The sequence below is a fragment of the Mustela lutreola genome, chromosome 1 (assembly GCF_030435805.1).
Source record: "Mustela lutreola isolate mMusLut2 chromosome 1, mMusLut2.pri, whole genome shotgun sequence".
NCBI classification, from domain to species: Eukaryota; Metazoa; Chordata; class Mammalia; order Carnivora; family Mustelidae; genus Mustela; species Mustela lutreola.
Genome location: NC_081290.1, coordinates 285510732 through 285534671, shown reverse-complemented (window position 1 = coordinate 285534671; position 23940 = coordinate 285510732). Strand labels below are relative to the sequence as shown.

The 23940-nt window shown below is 59.8% G+C and overlaps 1 protein-coding gene across 1 annotated transcript in view; it reads right to left on the bottom strand.

Moving 5' to 3' along the window:
• The window catches only part of LRP5 (LDL receptor related protein 5), a 98021-nt gene that overhangs the window by 40057 nt on the left and 34024 nt on the right, over window positions 1-23940 (bottom strand). The window contains exons 4-7 of the mRNA XM_059149824.1: window positions 21201-21397; window positions 20037-20168; window positions 3598-3994; window positions 2079-2250 (exon numbers count right to left, since the gene is read on the bottom strand). Of these exons, the coding sequence (XP_059005807.1) occupies window positions 2079-2250; window positions 3598-3994; window positions 20037-20168; window positions 21201-21397 (898 nt within the window). The remainder of the gene's footprint in view (window positions 1-2078; window positions 2251-3597; window positions 3995-20036; window positions 20169-21200; window positions 21398-23940) is intronic.

Here is a 23940-nt window from a genome sequence, read left to right as displayed (position 1 = left end):
AAGTAACAGGCGCGCAGACAAAACTAGCACGCGGTGCCCTTGACAGCCTCGCTCACGGCAGCCACGGGGGGGGAGAACGCAAATGCCCGTCAACAGACGCTGCACAGCGCGGTCCGTCCGGGTGCCCAGGGTCATAGGCCGTAAAAACGAAACGAGGACAGATGCCGCCGTGAGGATAAACTCCAGAAACAACGCGTGGCGCGAGGAAGCCCGGCACGGAAGGCTGCGCGCCGAAGGACCACACTCGCATGAAACCTCTGGGACAGCCAGCCCCACGGGGACCACAGGAGATCCGTGGGTGCTGGGGGCTGCTGCGGGGAGCGGAGACCAGGCCTGGCTGCTTAGTGGGCACGGAGTCTCGGGTGACGAAACGTTCTGGAACGGGGCAGCGGCCATGGCTGCTGGGGTTCAGCTGTGACTGCGGGAGAGGCCGCTGAACGGCACACTTTAAAATGGCTAAAACGGCCATCATCGGTCACGTGTGTTCCCACAGTAAAGGGCCCCAGCACCCCACCACGGGAGTACACGGAGCCACGCCTGTTACGTGTCCGGCAGCGTCAGCCGACACACACGTCCCCAGCCCCCCAGCTGCTCCCAGGGGCGGGTGGGGTCCCCGGGCGAAGCCTTCTTGGCTGACCACAAGGGAAACAAGGGTCGTGCCTTCAGGCTCAGAGGCTCGAGGGAAACTCCCTTTAGCAACAGGGTCGTCTGTAGGGAATCCGGCAGGAACTGGCCACTCGGACAGCGACTTGGGCGGAAGAGGCACCTACTCAGCCCAGAGCCCCTGTCCAGGAGCATGGCATGAAACCACGTCCGTCTCCCTGCTCCCGCCCTCCCCTGGCAAGCTGCCTGGTGGGTGGTTCCCCCCGAAGCCAAGAGAGGAGCGAAGTTTACCCCCAGGTGAGTGGTCCATAAGCAGTGATGTGACCAGCACTGAAGGGAGGCGTCCACACCGAGGACAGGCACATACGTCGGGGTTTCCCTGCTGTGGGAACGAATCGAACGACTGTCTCCGGAGCAAATCCAAAAATTACACCCACGAGCAAAGAGCAAGTTGCCAAAGAACACATCTGCACATCGCTTAAATTAATCACACGGAATCACACAGAACAGGATGACGCTCCGTTCCGGGACACATCCACCTGGCAAGAGAAAAACGCCTTGGGAACGCGTCACCAGATTCAGAATGGTGGTCACCTGGCTGCCACCACGTTGGTAAGATTTTTTTGTCTTACGCTGCATGGTGGGCACATGTGTGTGAGTTTTCACTAAGATTTTGTGTTACGAGGGACACCTGGGTTAAGCAACTGACACTCTTGATTTTGGCTCAGGTCATGATCTCAGGGTCGTAAGATCGAGCCCCACATCGGCCTCCATGCTCAGCAGGGAGTCTGCTTGGGATTCCCTCTCTCCCCTTCCCTGACCCTTCCCCCACCCCTGCTAGCTGGCGAGCACGCGCATTCTCTCAAATAAAGAAGTAAATTTAAAGACGGAGATTTTGTTTTTGAAATAGTTGAAGTCACACAAGAAGTCACTCAAGGAGCTCCCGTGTGTCCTTCACCCAGCTCCCCCCGAAAACCTCTCACACAAGCGCAGTGCCCTGCGACGGGGTTCACTCAGCCACACGGCTCCTTACAGGCCTCCTGCATGTTGGAAAAGTATCCTAATAGACTATTTTTTCGAGGATCCTATTTGGCCAAAATGCAGAGCACAGGGGCTCAGTGGGTCAAGCGACCGACTCCTGATTTTGGCTCAGGTCACGATCTCAGGGTCATGAGACCGAGCCCCGCGTCGGGCTCTGCGCTCAGTGTGGGGACTGCTGGGATTCTCTCTCCCTCTGCCCACCCCCTGGCTCGCGTGCGCACACACACACACACACACAGGAGAGCATGCGCTCTCTCTCTCTCTAAAAAAATAAAATCTTAAAAAAAAACCCAGCAGAGCACAGGCATCCATCCGCTGCCCGCCTGGTACACGTCATGGGCTCCAGGGCCTCCAGGCCTGCTGGGCTGTGCCAGGCAGCACGACCTTCGTTAAACAGCTTCGGGAACCAGCGTCCACCGGCGGGGAGGACTCACCTCGATTTTGTCCGTCTTGGCATCTCCCCAGTACAGTTTTCCCTCCTGCAGGTCCAGGGCCAAGCCGTTGGGCCACCCGAGGGACGTGTTCACCAGGATGTGCCGCTCCTGTCCATCCAGGTTAGCGCGCTCGATTTTGGGGTTCTCCCCCCAGTCTGTCCAGTACATGAGGCTGGAGGGGAAGCACATGTCCTTGACGCTGTCCGGCCCGTCCCCAGGGCCGAGGACAACACATTCCCCATGCTGAAGGGTGCACACGCAGTGCTGGCTCCCTGCCCACATGAGCGCCAAGCCCCCCACACGCGGGACCAGGGGCTCCACAGGAAACGGGGGTGCCCACAGCATGGGCTTCACAACTCGGCATCCTGGGACTCGAAGGGAGCAGGTGGGACCCTTCTCCTGTCCTGCAGGTGGGTGGACAGCAGATGTGCTGGGAGACCCATGGGCCGGAGGGCCGAGCGCCAGGCAGGGGGCCCACGTGGAGTGGAACCTTCCTCAAAGAGCCGAAGGGCTCCTGTGCACAAAGCGCAGGCTCCACGGGCAGATGGGCCACGAGGCCCAGCTCTGCCAGCAGGCACCTTGAGCGGGTGTCCGTGGTTTTGTACCTCTGAGCAGCACCTGACAGCCCCCGCCAGGGACCACGGTTACAACCGCTGCGGCTCTGCTAGTCCCCACAAGGCACAGCTCCCAGGTCCCCCTCCTGTCTTTCCAGCTCCTCCTCCAGGCTGTCTCCGGGATACCACGCGGCACCGGGCACGGAGGGCCAGAGGCTCCCCCTGCAGCCCTGGCTCCACCGCCAGGAGCTCCAACTCTTCCTCCTCCCCCCACCACTTTCCCGTTGTTGGTCATGAGCCCCAGGAAGGGGGCTGTACCCTGCTCTGAGCTGCAAAGTTTCTCGGAAAGGCTCCTACATCGACAGACGAGCTGTTTTCACAGAATCCCAAAATGGAAAGTTGGAGCCACACTGCCTGGTCCGATCCCAGCATCCTGCTGTGTGACCTTAGGTGAGTCCCCTAACCTCTCTGGGATTCAGTGTCCTCTACTCTACGACTGTACCCACCTCCGGTGGGGAGAGAGGAGGAGGTAAAGCTTCCCCGTGTGCAATGCTCAGGAAAGGCCATTAAGTACATCCCATCATCAGCCTAGAAACCACCCTGGAGAAGCATTCCGCTTCACAGGTGAGAAGGGTGAGGCCCCTGGAAAGACTCCCCCCAGCTCTCCAGGCCTGGTACCCACGTACACGACATCATAGCATTGCAAAGTCTGGGCCCTGGACCAGCAGCAGCATCCCCGGGGGGAGCTTATGAGAAATTCAGGTTCCCAGGCCCTGCCCCAGACCTCCTGAATCAGAATTCCGGGAAGGGGCCCAGCCACCTGCATCTTAACAAGCCTCCTCTGGGGGCATTCTGATGCCAGCAAAAGTTCCAGAGACGCTAGTATCTCTCACTTCTGGTGGCCTGGTTCCCAGCACCCCCCCACCAGGTTGGAGGTCCAACCCCCCCGACCCCACCCCGCTTACCCCATCACAGGGTGCAGGACAATGGCCCGGGGCTCGTCCAGGTCCTCGGACACCAGGATCTTGCGGGAGGTGCCATTGAGACGTGTCACCTCGATGCGGTCGGTGCCCGTGTCCGTCCAGTAGAGGTTGCGGGCCACCCAGTCAACCGCGATGCCGTCGGGGTCGTTGATCTCGGTATTGACCAGCGTCTGTGCGCCTGACCCATCCAGGTACGCCCTGCGGATGGCCCGCACCTCGTCGTCCGTCCAGTAGACATAGCCCTCCAGCGGGTCGTAGTCGATGGCAATGGCATGTCGGATGTCATCAACCTGCAGCACGATGTCGGTGAAGTCCGGCGTGTCCAGCGAGATCCTCCGCAGATCCGTCCGCCGGGCCAGCAGCAGCACCTCCTCGGCTCCTGAGGGAGCACATGCGGTGGGGTCAGAGGCCGGCAGCAGGACAGCGGACCAGGCCTGCGCTGGGCATGGCAGGGAGGGGCTCTGCCAGCCCCCAGGGTCAGAGCTTTCCGCGCAGCCACCGGTGACCGTAGGTAACACTCGCTGTGACCCTCCTCTGTGGTCACTAGCTCATCCCCCTGAGGGCTCTAGGAGGCCAGCACTGTTTGTATCGTCATAGTATCGAGGAGACCATGTAGGCACAGAGAGGTCAAGCAACCAGCTGAAAGCCACACAGCCACCTGACCTCCACCACCATGGAAGAGCTGCTTCACACTCAGTGTCCCTTCACCCCTGCAAGCTCCTCTCCTGGCCACAAACCAGTGCCAGATGCAGGTCCCACTGCAAGCTCCTCTCCTGGCCACAAACCAGTGCCAGATGCAGGTCCCACGGAAACACTGGGCTCCAGACCGCCACTGGCAGCCACACTTCTCAAAGCCCCCACTGGGCTGCACCTTCCACATGCTCCCCCTTCACGGCTCAGCTCAGATGCCATTTTCTCATGAGCCCCCCCCCAACCCCGCTCACCCCTCCAAGGCAGCTTCATGCCACCTAACGGCACATATCACTGCACGGTCTGATTCCTTCCCACGTGACTCTCTCACTGACGAGGGCAAGCACCGGGGGGCAGGTGCCCCGGGCTCCCTCTGCCACCCCAGCAGGGTTAACATCTCAACCCCATCCTGGACCCTCCCTGCTGGGATTTGTTGGAACTTCCAGGACAAACAGCACAGGGAGCCTCACAGCACTCCCCAACCCTGACCAGGACACCCCTGGAGGCTGTGTGCCCTCCCGCAGAGCTGGGTCCTTGTCCCCTCATTCACTCTGGCCTCTTCTGGTCTCAAGGACTTGCAGAGCCAAGTTTAGGCCCAGAGACCCCTTCCGGAACTTTGGGACCACTTGCCTAGTCTGAGGAAAGGCCCAGAATGGGGAAGGACCTGCCTCAAGTTATGTAGCAACGCAGGATGGAGACAGGGACAGAACCAGCCAGGCACATCCGTCAACCTCAGGCCCCCAGACCCAGCTCTGCAGGCAGCTGCCTGGTCAAGCCACAGCCCTCAGACAGCAGACCCTCTCCGGCGCCCGGTGCCAACTTCTTGCCCCAGTGGCAGAGCCCTCGGAGCCCAGTGCCTCGTAGAGTCCACCTGGGGTCCCCTGACCTGCATTTCAAGTAAGGGTGGGACGGGGAATCCTCGCTCCGAGGTGCACAGCTCATCACCCAATTCCTCCACTAGAGGGCGACACATGACAGCACTAGTTCTCTGAGCCCAGGCCTGGGAAACTGAGGCAGGCAGTGCCCAGAAGGCACCCCAAGTGCCTGACTGCTTTGGAAACTCCGAGACCCAAATTCAGATTTGGCCTTGATATAGTGTGCACTGGAAGGAGGGGAATTTTAACAAATTGTCTTCCTTGGGGCTCTCTTCCCAAAATGTTCTGTTATCTGACCTGTCCTTCAAGGCCCAGGTCCCACACCTCCCCCTCCTCCTCCAGGAAGCCTTCCTACCACCCTTACCCCAGTGGATGGGCTGGCCACACACACACACACACACACACACACACACACACACACTGCATGGGCACCACACTTAATGTTTGACTGGGATTTGTGCACATGCCTCCTCGGCTCTCTGCAGACCCCAGGCCACACCCAGGGCAGGTGCTGACGTCCTTAGATAAGCCAGGAGAACGCAGGGCCGAAATCTCTGTGTGACTCTGCACAGGTCTCTAACCTTCTCCGGGCTCTGGTCTCCCCATTTACACTGAAGAATCAGCCCAACCTGCTGGTGTGTGTTTCTTTCTGGCTCTGACATCAAGGGAACCATAAAACCAAACTCCGGGAAAGGCTCTGGCTTCATCTCCCATGATGGAGGGACAGGGGATGCCCCTCCAGGGCACGTCCAGGAAGAGCCCCGTCCCAAGAGGGTGTCTACAAGACCCATCCGAAGAGGCTGTCGTCGGGCTCCCGAGCGGAGGCCAGGGCAGCTCACCGTGCAAGGCGGAAGGGTGTGTGTCAAACCGCACGTGACCTCAAGCAGGACTTCCTCCCCAGAGAAAACACTGGTCCCTGAGGGGAACCAATGCTCTGTCCCAAAATACATTTTTTTTTAAGATTTTTTTTTTTTTTTTAATTCGAGAGAGAAAGAGCACGCGCGGGAGGAAGGGGCAGAGGGAGAGGGAATACCAAGCAGACTGCTTGCTGAGCACAGAGCCGGACACAGGGCTCAATCTCACGACCCTGAGATCATGACCTGAGCCAAAATCAAGAGTCGGACGCCTGACTGACCGAGCCACCCGGGTGCCCCACAAAATACCTGTAGCATCTGTTTCCCCATCCCCGTTCCTGGGGTCCTCCAGACACAATCACCTAAAATAGTGTGAGCCTCACGCCATCCCAGAGGTACAACTACATCCCATTTTACTGATGAGGAACTCAAGGCACAGAGAGGTTAAGCTCCCCGCGCAAGGGTCTACAGGAGCAAGTGGAAAAAAAAGGCCCCGCAAACACTTGGCTTTCACCAGATGGCACACGCAGGAAGCCCGGTGCTGGTGCGCCACCGGGCGGCTGGCTCGGCCCCCCAACCAGGTCTCTCTCTGCGGCAGCTACTTTAGACCAGGAACTGGGGGCGGAGGTGGACAGGCACAGGATCCCCCGGGCCCCGCCGGTGCTCCTGGGGTCACACACACAGGGCAGAGCCCTTCGGGGAGGAAGAGCGTCCGTGAACGGGTGCTAGGAAGCAGAGCGGGGGTTACAGGTGGGCCTATAAGGGACCAGCTGAGACAGGGGAATCCTGGCCTCTGGCTCCAAGAACCTCAGATTCATGCAGCTGTGACCGTGTACTAGACTCCAGGGGCACAGAGCCATCAGGGACCCCAGCCCTCCATCAACCAGGTCAAAACAAAGCCTCCAGCACACCCCACGGCCAAGGAACCCCATTATCAGCGTCTCTTAAGTCTCTGTGACTAAGGCAGTAATTAAATGCCAGGATAAATCTGTAGGTGATAATTGACTCTGGGGGGGAATGTCTGACACCCCTTGGGCTGCAGAGCCTTTGAAGTTTTTATTTGAGCTTGGCCTGGAAGACGGGGACCCGCAGGTGAGAGCCCCAGCCCAGCCCGCTGCCTGAAGCGTGGAGGACCAGAGCTCTCTGTCCAGGACCAGGCCCGTGGCGAGGTGGGGGCAGGGGGGGGCAGCTGCAGAGAGAGATCTCCCTGCCTGGGCTCCGTGGGCCACTCGCCGAGGCTCCCGCTCCCAGGGGACCTCCAGGGCTGTCTGCAGCCAGGTCTGAGCGGCAGCCCTGGCCTCGGGCTCCCTGGGTGGGTGTCGGGCACTGGGCCGGGCCAGGAGGAGGGGAGGCCACCCCCTTCCCTGGGACCAGACACGGATTCTGGGTAGGGGTTTGTTTAAACACCAAGGAAGTAAATTGGTTAGAAACTAACAGTTGGCCAAATGGCTTTCTTTGGGGTTGTTCAAACAAACAGCCTGCCCCACGGGGCTGCCTAGGAAAGTGAAACCTTCCCCTCGCCGGCGGGGCAGCCGTCCCTGGAGCCTCCTTCAGGCGGACTCCTGACCTCTCCCCTTCCTCCCTGCACGCACAAGCGCAGGAAAGAAGGGCAGCGCCCCTGTCCCGGGGCCAAGCGCAGGGCACGGACCCCAGGCCAGGCCAGGGCACAGCCTTCCTGGCAGCGGGTGTTCTCAGAACACAAAAGCAGACCCGAGGGATGGCCCAGAGTCACAGGCGCGGCAAGTTCAACACCATCCCTGCCTGCCAACGTCCCTCCGGACCAAGCTGGCTTCCATCGCAGGGCACCGTCCCGTGGGTTACACGGAGCAGGCGCGATGCAGGAGAAAGCTGCCGTAACCCATCAGCGCAAACGGGGGAGGGGCGCCTCGTAACGGCGGAAACGGACTCCACGGTTCTGAGGCCAGAAGTAAATGCCCCAGGTGCTGGCAGGCCCATGCTGCCCCTAAAGGCTCTGGAGACGTCCTTGGCTCTTTCAGCTTCTGGTGGTTACCAGCAAGACCCAGATGTTTCTTGGCCTGTGTTTTCACCACTCCAGCCCCTGTCTGTCTTCACATGGCCTCCTCTCCGGCGTCTCTGGGTCTCCATTTCCTTCTTATAAAGGTCACTAGTCATTGGACTCAGGGCCCACCCGACTCCAGGAGGACCTTATAACTCGGTTCTACCTGCAGAGACCCTGTTTCCGAGTCAGGGCCCATTCACAGGTTCCGGGAACTCAACACGTCTTTTTGGGGGACACGATACACCCCACAAGCGGTGGGGAGCAGAGGTGAGAGGAAAGGTTTTGTGGAAGGACAGGCAGGTCCAAGGGCCGGGGGGACCTCCAGAGCGCACAGGGTCACTGCTGCAGCCGGGATGGACGGGAACCGGGCTGGCCCACATGCGCCGTGCGCGCTGGACGCTGGGACAGCACTGCGCCCGTTGCCGTCTTCAGGGCAGCCTCGTGCAAACCGTGCAGCAGGGGCCCGTGCAGCAGGGGCCCAGCCACAAGACAAACAAGAGCCTCCCCGAACAAAAGCCTGGCAGGAAACACACGCAGATGTCCCCAGTGACTATCTTTGGTCCATTCCCAGTCTTCCTTCTGGTCTCCGGCGGGGTCTGCACACGTGTGCTGTAAGGGACCCGCCTCTGTGGGCCGGGCTCCATGGAGGGACACCAAAATTCGAATGCCCTAGCCTTCTTCCACACCACAGAACATTCTTCTTGTGAGTCTCTTTTCAACCCTGCAAAAATAGTCGCACAAAAGCAGGTGGGGAGCCATGTGGCCCTCCGGCCGAGCGAGGCTGTGGGTCCCCGGCCCTCATGTGTGCCTTTCACAACAGGCGCCGGCCCGTCCTAATCACAGTGGAAGCCATGTCAGGAGGGCGAGCAGGGTCACAGGAACACTCGGGAGCCCCTGCTCGATTTTCCTGAAACCTAAAACAGCCATACAAGGCAAAGTCTATGCCTCATTTAAGTTCACTGAAAGGCGTCCAAGTCGAGAAAAAAAACCACCCAGACCTCAGCAACAACCAGAAGAGACGGGTGACCTGAAGAGGATTCCAGAGGGGAAAAGGCCAGCCGCTCAGCGCGGCTGCAGCAGGGCCCCCGCCTCCCGGAGGACTGTGCCCGGCCCACGCTTCCTGGACGGCAGTGTGGCTCGGGGACCCCGTGACCCTCCAGTTTCCCCTCTGCAAGCCCAGCCCGAAGCAGCCGCTGGACACACAGGCAGATTCCTGGCTGGGGAGGGTCCCCGAGGCCTCTCGATCACAGCAAAACCCAAACCCGCAGGAAAGGGCCTGTGGCACCGTTCATACCCCACAACCTGGGAACAGCGAAAAGAGCCCACGAGAGCACCGGGCTCGGGGACAGGGCTGGGGGAGGAAACGCCCGGCAGGCGGTGGAGGAGGTCGGGCACGTCGGGGCCCCCACACGATGAGGGACTCGTGCCAACCCAGATCTGAACGCAAGCAGAGGGGACAGGAGAGTGTCACATCTGGGCAGCCACATTGCAGGTGCTTTTATTTTCTGTTATTTTGTGGGATGTCCTCCTTTCAAGGGTGATCACGAATGTTACTTTTCAACCAGAAAACATCAAGACTTTAAAACATGGTGCCTGGGTTGATGCGGAGAGGCCTCGTGGTTCGGCGATGGGGGGAGGGGCTGGGCTCGGCACGACAAGGCTGTCTGACCAGGCGACCAGCGGGAATGGAGTGGCCACGCAGGGCTGACCTATTTGGCCTGAGCCAAACAGGAGGGAAGAACCAAGAGGAGGGACGGGGCAGGGTGGGGGGGCAGTGGAGCCGCAGTCCCTCCCCCGTAGCCCAGGAGGAGGAGAGGCCCCTGCCGGGTGGTCCAGCAGGGAATCCTGGAAGATCTTACGATTTATCCCCTCTGCTCCCCAACATGGGAAAGGATTTTTCACGATGAGCAAAACCACACGTTCCAGGATGTGGACTGACCAAATCAACAGAGGAGAGAGGCGGCGGCCCCAAGGCCCGCGTTCCCCCTACCCCGGCACCCAGCATCGGGGCCCAGCCTTTCCAGCAGGCAGAGCGGACGTCACAACTGTCCCCACTGAACCAGCTGCGTCTCCAAGAGAGGACGGGCCCCCACCCGAAGGCTCGCACCACCCCAGTCGGTCCTTCCACCGGCTTCCTCGTGCTGGACTCAGGATGACGAGCCTCCCGCCCCCATTTGGCCCCAACCCCGCTCCCTACCCGCCCCCACCCCGGACCTCGCACGGGCAGAGCCAGGTCCCAGCGCAGCCCGCCCTCCGCGCTACCGTCTCTGAGGCCATAAACAGCTTCACAGCTGGTCCGCAGCCAACTTATTTTTGTTTTTCAGCAATTGATTAAATTTCCCCATGGCCCCCTGGGGTAAGCTGTTGGACAGGCGCTGAGACCACAGCCCGGCGCCCTGGCCCAGAAGGCCGTGCCGAGTGACCACAGGGGAAGTGGCTGGGCCAGGCACTGGCTCCACTGGAAACCAGAGGCCCGAGCAGCTGTCTGTCTGCGGGACCCACCCCGGGCCTCCCGTGAGTCCGTGGCAGGCTATCGCCTCGGCCCAGAGTCTGGGCCTCCATCTGCACAGCAATAAAATGGGGGAGTCACTCCTCTGCCTTGAGACCTGGAGCAGCCAGGGCAGCGAGGTCAGTGTCAGCCTCCCGACTCCCTTGTTCCCCCGCAGCCAGGGGTCAGCCATGGTCCTCTGCCACCTGCCCTTCCCCCTGCCCCTCAGGGACTGCTCGCCACCCAGCCCGAAGGTCACACCCAACTGCAGCCCCCAGCCATAGTTCCTCACTGAGCCACCTGGGGTGAGCAACTTGACCTCTGTGTCTTCACAGGTAAGAATCAGGAGTGGGGAAGGCTCCCCAGGGAGCCCGGGAGGTCGTGTGACAGTCAGTGAGTCTCTGAGCCCAAGGCCACAGCCCTCGCACAGGTCCCCCTCCCAGCGGCCCAGAGCCCGCCCCCGGGGACCGGCCTCAGGCCACATTCTCTTTGAGCTACAGCCGCAGAGATGCACCCTGAAGGCTCATGACCCAGCCCAGAGGGCCTTGAGAGACTCGTGAACAAAGGACAGCTGATTGGACCAATTAAAGGTGGGCGACTGGGAGCCTGAAACAGGGGGACGCGGGGTCGGATGACATGAAACAGTCGGAGACCCACAGGGAGAAAGCCCGACCCCACCGCTCTGGGCATGTGGCTCAGGTCTTTCAAAACAATCACACAGAGCGCGCCCGGCTAGCTCAGCGGGTTAAGTGCCTGCCTTTGGCTCCAGTGTGCGCCCAGAGGCCCGGGACCGAGTCAGAGCGCGCCGGGCTGGCTCAGCAGGTTAAGTGCCTGCCTTTGGCTCCGGTGTGTGCCCAGAGGCCTGGGACTGAGCCCCGCATTAGGGCCTTCTCCCCCTTTCCCCTTGCTCACGCTCTCCCTCACTCTCTCAAATAATTAAAATCTTACAAAAAAAAGAAGGAAAAAAAAAGCACACAGAGTGCCTTCCCGAGCCCAGGCACACTGCCCGCGTCCCATAGTCTTCCTCTGATGACATCCTGTCCTGCAGCTCCTGGAGGTGGTGGCAGCCACGCCCCCCTCTGCACTGCCCAGGAAAGCTCCCTCGGGGCAGGCTGCTTGGTCCAAATCCTGCCTCCATCCCTTCCTCTGGGGCCTTGCTTAAGCTCTGGCTGCCTAAACCTCCAAAGCAGCCGGCCCCAGCCCCTCGGACCAGCTCCTGTGAGGCCCCGGTGTTACCGGGCACCGTAACCTGGCAGCGAGGCCAAAACCACGGAGGAGGCTGGGGGTGAAGGGGGGTACCAGGGTTCGCATGGTTTACCCTAACTCAAGGGCACTGCACCATACAGCGTTTTGTCTGGTTTGGTTGTTTTAAAATAGGCTCCATGCCTTGTATATTGCCTGACGTGGGGCTTGAACTCACAACCCTGAGATCAAGACCTGAGGTGAGAGGTCGTGTTCGGATGCTTAGCCGACAGAGCCAGCCAGCCTGGTGCCCAAGCACCTCAGGGTTTATAAGGTTCATTAGGAGACATGAGCCTGTTTGACACTCCCAGGTCAGTGAGACGGGAAGACCCTGCATGTCACCAGGTCACAGCCAATCAGATCCCAATTCCCACCTAACCAGGAGTAGCAAAAAGGGGACAAGGGTGCAGTCAGCCAAGTCCTGGGGCCAGGACGACCAAAAAACCTCAGCGCTTGCCATAGCAGATGCTCTGGAAGTCACCGTGTCCACACTCCCAGCATTCTTCCTGGGCCTGACACTGGTCCCGTGGGAAGCCAGGATCCCTCCTGTGCGGGGGACAAGGGAGCGCATCATAACGCATCTCCTGGAGGGGTGGCAGGCGTCTGAGGACATGCCAGAGGCCCGGGCGTCGGCCTAGCACACGAGCCACCAGCTCACTGCTTCCAGAGCTCTGCAAACTGGAGAGGGTAAACGTGCCGGGCCACGGTCCATGGAACCAAGACAGAGGACCTGCAGCCGTCCCCAAAGCCAGAGCGGGCACGAGGGGCACGTGGCCGACAGGGCTGGGCCAGGTGAGGCCTTTCTCCTGCAGCCGATGGCTTCACCAAGGGCCTGGACCTCGGGCCCAGAACCTGACTCCGCAGACGACAGAAGCCGCCTGAGCTCTGGGGCCGGGCTGGAGCTGGACCCGGCTGGGCCAGCAAGGGGAACACTGCACAGGCTGCGGGGGGGGGGGGGTGTGTGTGGCTGGGGCCAGCGCAGGGAGTGACTGCGGCGTCGCTCTCCATCGGGGGACGCGGGGCACCCGGGAGGCGCCACCCGGTCTCGCCGGGCCCTGGGATGACAGTTTTCTCTTTCTAAGAATAGGGCATGCTCCCCTCTCCTCTTTTATTAGATTTAGAAGTTAGTCTTCGGGCTCAGACACAAAGGAGCACACGCCGTGCGGTTCCGTTTCTGGGGCGCTGCAGAACAGCCAAGCTAATCCATGGTGACGGAAGTCAGGCGGGGGCTGCCCCGGCGGGGTGGGGGGGGTCTGCCGCGGGCCCCCGGGAACGTTCCGGGAGCTGGAAGCATTCTGCATCCGGACGGGGGTGGGAGCGAGGCAGACGTGCGTGACTGTCAAAGCGAATCACAGTGGACACTTAGACTCTGCATTTTACTGTCTGCAAGTTACACCTCCGTTTCCCGAAGAAAACGAAAAAAAAAAAAAAGTTAGTGCCTGGACTTGTGACACCATTTCCTGGGACTGTGCAATCTGATTTCCTTGCTATTAAAAACTCACGGTCCGTGGCTGAGAACAGCAGCTGCCTTCTGTTTGCAGAGTCACCGCCAATCATGGCCCGGGCGGCGGCGGCCCCGGCCACAAGGGCCTCCTTTCTTTTCCCTTTGACCTACTTCCCTGATAAGTGACAAGACAGCCAGACTGGGAACAAACGCGCCCCTTATTCCTCGGCCCCGAGCCTCGGCTAATCCACCCAGAGAGACGGATGGACGTGAGGGGCTGTGAGACATCGGCCCAGTTGTCAGTCTGCCCGTCAGACCCGACAGTGACGCCTCTGTTCCCCCACCCCCTACCCCCCACCTCGGCCCCCACATCCCCTCGTCCTTCTGTTTCCTGTCCCTGCAAACATCTGTTAAAACTACTTCTTGGCGAGGTGCGGCAGGCAGACCCGTAAATCACGAAGCCCGAGCCTCCCACCCGCCCCAACAAGCAGCCACGGTGGAGGGCACAAAACGGGGTGGCAGCCTGCCCCGTCCCCTCCCCGCGGGGCAGTGAAGCCACGTGCCCTGGACATAGCCCCAGCAAGTCACCTGCCCAGGTCACTCAGCCCCGAGCAGGGCACACACCGCCCAGAAGCCCCTGGCGGGGAGGAATGCCCAGGAACAAAAGTCACAACAGGGGCTTGTTCCACAAGGAGCCGCCGCCGGAGAGAGGGGGGCCATGGGCTTGCTCGGGTGACGGTGGGAACTCGCAAATAAGGCCCCGCTACTGCTGTTTTTAGCCCATCCCACATAATTGGAAAAACCTGGGGAAAACCAAAGCCAGCTGGGCGCCTCCATTGGCCAGGCCGCTGGGGAGGGCTGGGGGAGGCCGGCGCTGGAGGTCGCGTGGTGCGTGGGATCGCAGCCTGGCCCAGGCACCTTCCCCCACTGGCTCTGGGGACAAGAGTCACTCAGGCTCCCAGGGTCTCACCAAGTCCCCCGGCCAACCCCCAGAGCTGGGGCCCAGGAGGGCGCCACTTGCTCTGCCATTCTTCCCAGTCTCAGAGCCTACAGGACCCCCAGGGGGCCACATCATGAGGGTCTGGGGGACCGTGAGACACTGTACCCTGCAGCGAGTGGCTGTCCCCCGCCCACGGGGCCAGAGAACACAAGACACTGCTGATTCAAAGGAAGAGAGTCCATATCTGCTGTCCTGTCTATGTGGCCCCACCCAGGCACTGGAAAGCAGGCTCTCATCTGACTCCCCAGCCGCGGGGAAGGAAGTCTTCCTGCTCATGCATCTCATAGGTGAGAAGGCCACACTCTGCGCCGGCGCAATCCTCTGCTTCTACCTGGCAGTGTGCAGGCCCTGGGCTATCACACCCCCGTTCACTGGGGTCTGAGCATCACAGCCACCACAGCCCCCTCCTTGGGGGAAGGCACCTGCTCCCTGCACAGGGCAGGCTTTCATCTGCTCAAAAGCAGGGCATAATAGGGCCCGTGCATATCATGACAATTTCTTCCGAGTTAACTCCACAGCACAAATGCTCAGACGCCCAGAGTGAAAGCCCCAGGAACCCACAAGTCATGCCTGAGGCCACGGCTTCGGGTCCTGAGATGCTACCCGCCGTGCGGAGGGTTCCCCCAATGGCAACACATCAGCCTGCCTTGGGCAGGTGTCAAGGGCAGACCCAGCCCTTCACCTTCCACACCTGCCCCTTGTCCTGGACGCTCTGATTTGCTGGGGCTGGGCCACCTGGATGTGACGTCCGTCAGGCTCCGAGGGATTCTGACACATCCAGACCCCCACCTCAGACCCCAGTCCCGCCCGGCCCGATGCTGGCCTTCACCCCTGGAAAGGAGCCACGTGTCCAGTGCACTCAGGACACCCACCTCACTCTTCTGCCCGCTTCCCACCGGCTGTGTGAGGAGGCCCCCACCCCGCCTACGCCCCCTCAAACCTCCTCTTGCCACCACCCAGCCTCATCAGCTGCTTCTGATCTTAAGCACTCAGGGAAGAATTCCTCTTCTGACGCCAAATCACACTGCCTGCCTGGCTCCAAGTTCAAGTTCAAATTGAAGCACGGCTCCTACTTGCTGGCCAGCCAGGCCATCCTCCCAAGAATCAGGTACTTTTTCCAAGTGAAGCAACTGGAAGCACAGAGAGGCTGGGTTATTTTCCCAAGACCACACAGCCAGGATGTGAGTGCCGGTATCATAAAACAGTAACTAGACATACAAAGCCATCACCTGACTGGACATTGCTCTAAATTCTGGGTCTCCCTGGGACTGAATTCCTCACCACCCCCAAAACTCTCCAGCGGACTCAGCTACAGGTCAAAGCCACGTTTGATGCCACGAAGGTCACCTCTGACACCTCCCCTTTCAGAGCAGTGGAAGTTGGGACCCTCCATTTCTCTTTTCCAAAGGCCTTTCCTCCAGACCAGGACCTCCTGGCCCTCAGTGTGCGGCATCAGTGTTCACCCCTCAAGGCCCAGACCACACCCGTTCCATGGCCCCGGAGAGGTCCTCCTGGGCTGACGCTGCATCCCATCCTCCCCGTGGCCACCAGGAAGCCCCTCCCCATTGCCGGCAGCGTCCACACGTTCTGCTCAGTGCCGGCCAGCAAGGGGCCCTGCACCACGTTCCCGCACGCTGAGACCTCTGAGCTCCGCTCAGCGCAGGCAATCCGCAGAACTCAGTGTCTGCTTCCTCTGTCTTACCCTTGTGTTGCCAGCTACGCTCTCCAGGCCACTTTCACATTAGCCTGCACAACGTCAGCGGTCAAAATCCACACTCCGTGTGTAATGTACACCCGCCGACAGGCACAACTACACACGCCCATGCACGCGGGGCGGCCTGGAGGGCCAGGCGAGGAAAGTAAAACACCCACAGTGTCTTCATCAAACATTTTGCTTTAATGTGACATTCTGAGGCCAGAAATAAAACCTGGAGGGCAGGAGATCTGCACCCTAAAACCCGTCTACAGGCGAAGTTGTCACGTGTTGTAAAATCCCAATACCTAAGCCCCCACTCGCGGCCATCTCTGTGATTATCGCCCCAACAGAAGGAAAGCCCCTGAAAGAGAACGCATTCCTCGCTCATGCCCCAATCCTTCTGGATTAAGAAACATGCACAGATATCCCCCACATTTCCACCCCAAATTTCCAGAAAGCCACCTTGGTGGCAAACCCTTGCAATGTTCTCAGAAGCTCCTGGATTTCTTCTCAACTCAACCCAAAACTTCTAGGAAACTGTCCCTTCTCACCCCAACTTCTAGTGGCTCCGGGGAAGGAAGCCACAGAAGCCCCACGCAGGCCCCAGAACCAGCCAGTCAATGAGCAGGAAGCACGTGGGGTGGGAACCGCTCTTAGAGAAACACGGAACCCGACGGTCACCCTCGCACACAGAGCAAGAGCCCAGCCCATCCCTTCTGCGTCCTCTGGAAGCTTCCTGCTCCCGGCAGACTGCTGCTGTTTTTAGCCCGTCCCACATAATTGGGAAAACCAGGTGTACACACAGGACACCTGAGCAAAAGCAGGACACAATCTCAGCCCCTGGGTCCCCTGAGCTGCTCCGTGTGCCGGACTCCTGGACCCCCACCCACCTGAGCCACAAGGATGGCTTTCTTCTCATGCGCGGCATTCCCCAACTGAGCGACTTATGAAAGTGCCCTTTCCAGCTGGGAGATGAGACAGCTCTCACAAGACCAGGGATGGTGGCCCTGTGCCGCTGAGTGCCAGGGGACTCTGCACGCTGGCCAGGAGTTTGCGGACCGGCCCCCTGCCAGCAGCTTCCCACTGGGACAGGCTGTGCTGCTAATCCACCAGGTCCAGCCCACGGGGGCCGGTGTCAGCTCTTCGCCATAGCTTCCAGCCCCCTCCCCACAGGACAGCCGCCTCTGGGAAGCCCTCTTACCCCAGGGCATCTCCTCTCTGCCACCCTCTGTTGACCCCGCTCTGTGGATGTTTGCAGGAGGAACAGAATGTCCTCCAAAGGGACCGTAGGCAGTGGTGCCCAGAGAGCAGAGGCCCCAAGAGGGAGTCAGAACGTCGCTGCTCCTCTGCCTGGCAAAGAAATCAGCCCTCCCCCAGGGGGTGGGAGGACCGACAGACGGTGGGGGGGTAGGGGAGGCAAACTTAGGATGACCCGCCCTACTCCCTCTGGCCCAGCGTGCAGACGGATGGACGCCAAGGGTGTGAACGGTGGAAGGGGCTACCACGTTGTGCCCCGATCACACACCCGGTGCCCCGCACAGGGCTTCTGCGTCCCATCAATATGCCGTGTCCTTCCCCGGCCTCCCTGAGGAGGGCGTGGCCGTGACCCCCATCGCACGGATGAGGAAGACGGGCGCACAGCAACCAGGCCCCAGACATCATCCACCTCCGGTGATCAAAGGCGGCCCCGGGCAAGCTCCCCAATAAGGCGGGTACTTCTGTGTGTCCTACCTTGCCAGGGGATGGGGGGAAGTTGTGCCCACCCCTCACTCTTTCCCTAAATGTCACGTGCACCCGGGTCCAGACACCCCATGCGGGCAGAGACGGCAGCCACGCCTGCATTCGCCACGCCTGCCCTCCTCCCAGAGCCAACCTCGCCTCCCCAGCCAGCACCCCGGCTCGGCAGGGCTTGCCCACAGACGGCAGTGACAGACACCAGATTGTGCTCCTCCACCCCGGAGGCCAGGCCCCAGGCCGGCACCAAAACTCGTGTTTTGGAAGCATATACACCTCCTGTAATTCCAAATAATGTCCAGTAAAATGCACAGATGCACGTGGAAAAGCAACAGAAAAAGACCCACAAAAATATGAAGACGGCCTCCAGACTGCCCTTGGGTTTCTCCTACACACAAAGCAGGGCTGGCTGCAAAATCTGCAAGGCCGCCCCCAAGCAAATCTGTGGGGCCCCTGTCCAAAAGTGATTAAGCATTTCAAGTCAGCAACAACAGAGCCTTAAACCAAGCACAGGGCTCTTGTGAACTCGGGGCCCTGAGTGATGGTGCAGACCGCACCCCTGTGAGGTCAGTCTGACACCGCCTGGCCCTTGCCTCAGGGCTGCCGCACTCGCTGTTCCTTCTCACCATTCCTTGCCCTTCCTCCCTGATAATCCTCCTGTCTCAGCCTGAGCGGTGTCTCCAGGGAAGACCCTTTTCTGAACTTTCATCCCGCTGCCCCCACCCCCATCTGAGTCCCTCCTTTGTGCGGTTCTCACCCAGACCCAGTCTGAATGGGCTTTATTCATTCCTGCGCCTGCCGGCTTCCTGTCAGCCCCACCCCCACAGCACATTTGCTCTAGGGAGGGGGGGGGGATAGGGCAGCCACAGGCCAGTGTCACCACTGCTTTACTCTCCACACCCAGCCCCTGCCCAGCCCCTAACCCGGCCACCGTCATTCCCCGCGGATTTATTTATGTGAGAGAGAGAGAGACTGAGAGGGTGAGCACAATTGGCAGGGAGGCGAGAGAGAGAGAGAGAGAGAGAGAGAGAGAGAGAGAATGAATCTCAAGGAGATACCACAGTGAGCGCAGAGCCCGACATGGGGCTCGATCCCACGACTCTGAGATCCTGACCTGAGCCGAAACCAAGAGCTGGGGGCTCCACCCACTGAGCCACCGGTGCCCCCAAACATCCTGTTTTAGACCCGCGCTCACGGGGCCCCTGGAAGGCTCAATCCACTGGACGGCTGCCTTCCACTGGGGTCGTGATCCCAGGATCCTGGGACGGAGCCTGCCCTGGGCTCCTTGCTCAGCCCGCTGCTCCCTCACCACTGTCTGTGCGCTCTCGCGTGCTCTCTCTCTCAAATAAATAAATAAAATCTTAAAAAAAAAAAAAAAAAAAAGTAAAAATAAATAATTTAAAAAAAAGTAAGTAAATAAAAAGTAAATAAAAAGTAAAAGTAAATAAAAAAAAAAGTAAGTAAATAAATAAACGTGTGCTCGAGTTCTGGTAACACTCCCCCCACCCGCCGCCGCCCCAAGGTCCCCAGGGAAGCCCTGGCCTCCCTTTCCTTCCCTTCCCACAACGGCGGCCGGCCCAGGGGTGGCCGCTCCCTGACGCCTCACTAGCCCTTGCCAGCCGGTCCGGGCCCTCGGGGCCAGCCAGCTGCCCTGGGCCCGGGACATCCCCAGCGACGGCTGCGTCCTAGCCGCAGTCCTTTCCGGACGGGCACGCTCGGAAGCCGACCCCCGGCAAGGAGAGCCCCAGACAGCGTCCCAGACGAGGGGGTGACGCTTCACGAAAACAGAATCGAGCGCGCCGGTGCTGCGACCTCGGTAGGGGAACAAAGAGGCGACGAACTCGTGAAACAGGAAAACCCGGTGCGTGGGGAGGGCCGGCGGCTGCGGGAGGCTTTCTCCCATCGAGCCTGTGCCTCCGGCCCCAACTTCCAGGGGGCGGGCTATGGGGCGTGAAGACCCCATGGGGATGGGATGCAAGGATAAACACGAATCGTAAATCCCATATCAATGCGGATGAAACCACAGTGCCCCGCGCCGGATTGTGGGGCGCCTCCCGGCTCACAGGGTCCTCCCGCACAGACGTCATTCTTCCAGTCCCCACGGTTTCCGTGTGGCAGTTTGCGACAGCGAGCATCTGGGCCACCCTCACGGCGTGCAGGCGGCCCCCTGCAAGCTCACCCGACGGACCAGAACCGGAGTCCCCGAGCCCGGTGACAGGCCCGCCGGGCAGCAGAACCCAGATCAGACCCCGGTCCCAGCGGGTGGGAGCCCAGATCGCGTGAAACCCTCGCTGCGGGCAGGACGGGGCGCTGCCCCGGGGCTCACTCCCGACACCCGCCCCCCACCAGGCCAGCCCCCAGCCGGCGCCCCATCTCACCTGCCTTGCACGTCTTGCCGTTGTCATGGAGCTGCACACCGGTGGGGCAGGCGCACGTGTAGAAAGGCTCCCTCGGGGACAGCAGGCACAGGTGGGAGCAGCCGCCGTTGTCCTCTGCACACCGTGTGTGGACTGGGGAAGACGGGGCAGAGTGAGGGAAGGCTCGAGCCGCAGGGCCCTTGACCCCACTCCCGCCCCACGCACCGTCCTGGTGGGGGCTTCCTCCCTGCTCTGCCCCTCCCCCCCTTCTACAGTCAAAAACCCACTCTTCCTCAGGGCCCCTCAGACAACACCTCCTCCATGAAGGCCACCCTTGGCCTTCCCCAACAGGACCTGCCCGTGCAGTATGGACTGGAGGCTCCTGGACCAGAGGCCTGTCTAATCTTGGTGATGAGCTTGGACCCCACGGGATCGGCACAAGCACTTGATGGCCAGGCCCAGACGCTGCCGGTGCTGCCGGCAACCCTTTGCAGTCTCCCAAGCCCGTCTACATCCAACACCAACAGACCTGAACACTGCTGGCATTTCACTCTGCCCGGGGCAGGCTGGGGGGGCGGTACCCCAAAATGTAGACTATGAACCACCCCCATCAACTGGAGATTTCTGGGGTGGTGTCTCTCCTCTCCCTCATGCTGCCTTCCGGGTGTGGGCTGCCCCAAGCGTGGAGCTAAGGACCAAGATGTTCTCAACAAAACACAATTGCCAAGAACCCACCCTTGCCTTTGGCACTGACAACGGTTGCCCCCTTTGGGCCCCTCACTGGTAAGTTCAAAGCAAGAAACTTCTACAGCACCCTGGTGCCCAAGGACCCTGCTGGCTGCCTGTCACCGGAGCCCTGAGCCCACTCGTCACCAACAAGGACCCCAGCCACCACCCTCTGGGGACCCCAGGCTGAGAGCCTCGATTCACAGCAGATCATTCCTCGCTGACTATGCATCTTCTGGAAAAAAGCGACCTTCCTCGGGAGTCCCTCTGCCGCCTGCACAGAGCGGACGGCGCAGTGGGGGTCCCCACCCGCCGCTGCCCCCCAGCCTAGCCCTGCACTCTGAAAACCCCTCCCGCCCGTCTACCAGCACCTCCTCTCTGCCGCTGCTGCGGTCGGCGCCCCTAGCCTGGGGGCCTCAGCCGAGGGAAGCCGCCAGCCACCCCCAGCACCGCGCTTACAGTAAGGCTGCCGCTCCGGGCTGAGCACTTGAATGTCCATGGGCGAGTAGAGGGCGCTGAGGATCTCCTTCCTCTTCTCTCCGGTCCTCTTGTTACAGGCGTGGATGGAGCGGGTCTGCCAGTCCGTCCAGTACAGAGTGTCCCCAGAGAGTGTCAGCGCAAAGGGGTGCGTCAGGCTGCCCTCCACGACCTTCTGCCTGCAGGGGCATGAGGGCAGGGCAGGGAGCCGTCAGCAGATTCCCCAGCGCCCTGCGCACTCCCGGCTTCGAAACACCCTCCCCGGTCCCTGTGGACCCACTCACATCACACAGGACAGTAGGACACCACATCACACAGGACAGTAGGACACAGCGGGGCAGGCATCCTGGGAACCGTCCCGGTGCGTGGGGGGCACTTCCCAGATGCCGCCAGCCCCCTACCGTCCCTCCCAGAGCCACAGGCCTCCCCTTCGGACCTGTTTCGAGAACACTGGCTGGTGGCAAAGTGCTCCCCAGGGGAAAAAGGAGGAAGAAAAATGGCAAGCGGGAAGCCGCGGCTGACATCGCAAGGAACTGGAGACCAGCGCGCCTGCTCTGCCCTGATGTTTCGACAGCTTACAGACTGGACCAAATGCGCCTGCTCCTTGCTGTCATTTATAGGATCAGGCTACACTGAATTTGATAACAATGCAAGGGAAAGCAGCTCTTTTCTATGTATTTATAATGTTCAGCAAACCAAGAACTAGTTTTTAATTCGATTATGGATGCTGGTTCTGATTCAGAATTTGACACCTGGTTAGGGGGGTGATTATCCAGTTTAATGACCCTCCCTGCCTCCAGGCTCCTTGGTGGGGGACGGCTGCAGGGGGCTGGTCCCCAGCACCACCCCCCGCCCCAGCACGACACCGTGGAGACAGCAACACGTACAAGGGGTTACTAAACAACTTAAAGCCACATGCCCTGCTCTTCCCAGACCTGACCCAATGCTGCCCCCTTTTTGTCTTCTTGACATCACCTTTTAAGATCTTTTTTTTTTTTTTCAAGATTTTATTTATTTGAGAGAGAGACAGTGAGAGAAAGCACAAGCGGGGAGAAGGTGAGAGGGAGAAGCAGACTCTGCACAGAGCCGGGGGCCCGATGTGGGACTTGATCCCAGGACTCCAGGACCATGACCTGAGCCGAAAGCAGCCACCCAACCAACTGCCACCCAGCCGCCCACCTTTAAAGATTCTTACGTATTTGTCAGAGAGACAGCACAAGCAGGAGGAGCAGTAGGCAGAGGGAGAAGCAGGCTCCCCGCTGAGCAGGGAGCCCCTCGTGGGACTCCATTCTGGGCCTCTAGGACCATGACCTGAGCCAAAGGCAGACACTTAACTGACTAAACCACCCAGGCATTCCCTTGATGTTACTTTTTAAAATAAACTATTGAGAGAAATGCATGGAACACAGAATGAACCATTATGTTAAGTGAATAATTCCATGCTATGCAGCACGCTTAGAATGTTATTCAACTACAGCCTCCATCTCTTTCCCAACCATTCCCATTATCCTCAGGAGAACCCCGAGCCCCTCAGTCCCTCAGCTGTTACCCCTCAAATCCCACTATCACTATCACCATCACCACCGTCACCATCATTGTCACCATAATCATCACCATCACCAAAACTGTCACCACCACCACCCTCGCCATCAACACCATCATCACCATCATTGTCACCATAATCATCACCATCACCAAAATTGTCACCACCACCACCCTCGCCATCAACACCATCATCACCATCATTGTTACCATAATCATCACCACCATCACCACCATCATCACCATCACTCCCACCATCGTCACCATAATCATCACCGTCACCACCATCACTGTCACCATAGTCACCATCATCATCACCACCATCGTCACCATCATCACAATCACATCACCATCACTGCATCACCACCATCACCATCATTACCATCATCACGACCATCGTCACCATCATTACCACCATCACCATCATTGCCTTCGCCATCATCACCACCATCACCTCCATCATCATCACCACCATCACCATCATTGTCTTCACCACCATCACAGCCATCACCACCATCACCATTTTCATGTCGTAAGTGCCACCACCATCCCTGCTGGCTGTCACGATCCCTCCACCAGGCACCCACAGACTGCAGCCTTTCCAGCCTCCAACACTCCCCTCACAACAGCCAGGGTCACTCAGCTTCCCAAGGACCACATCTCCCCAGGCTGCCACACTTTCCAAGTCTCCACCCAAGCCCCAGGCCAGTCGGTGCTCACAGAGACAATGGGCTAGAATGTTTCAAACCAGCTGGACATGGTCAGCAGAGGTCAAGGAGGAACTGAGGCCTCCTACCAACAGCCATCAGAGTGGTCCTCCAGCGTCGGTCAAGCCTTCGGATGACCACAGCCCCTGCCAGGAGCTTGACTATAACCACAGGGCACACTCTGAGCTAAGTCAGCTAAACCACGCCTAATTCCTGACACTCTTTCCCCACAAGAAAAAACCCTATTTGCTGATTTAGGTGGCCAGGCTTGGGGGTATTTTGGTACACAGCAACAGATAAACTAGTATGCAGGCCTGGATAAAACGTGGCAAACCTGCTAATACCCTCAGATCTGTCAGCCTCGTCATCTGCCTGTGTGTGCAGAGATCCAGCCGAGTCCTCCCCATGCCGCGTGACCGCAGCCCACGACACCGGCACCCACTACCTCCCCGCCTGGTTCAGGAGCTCCACCG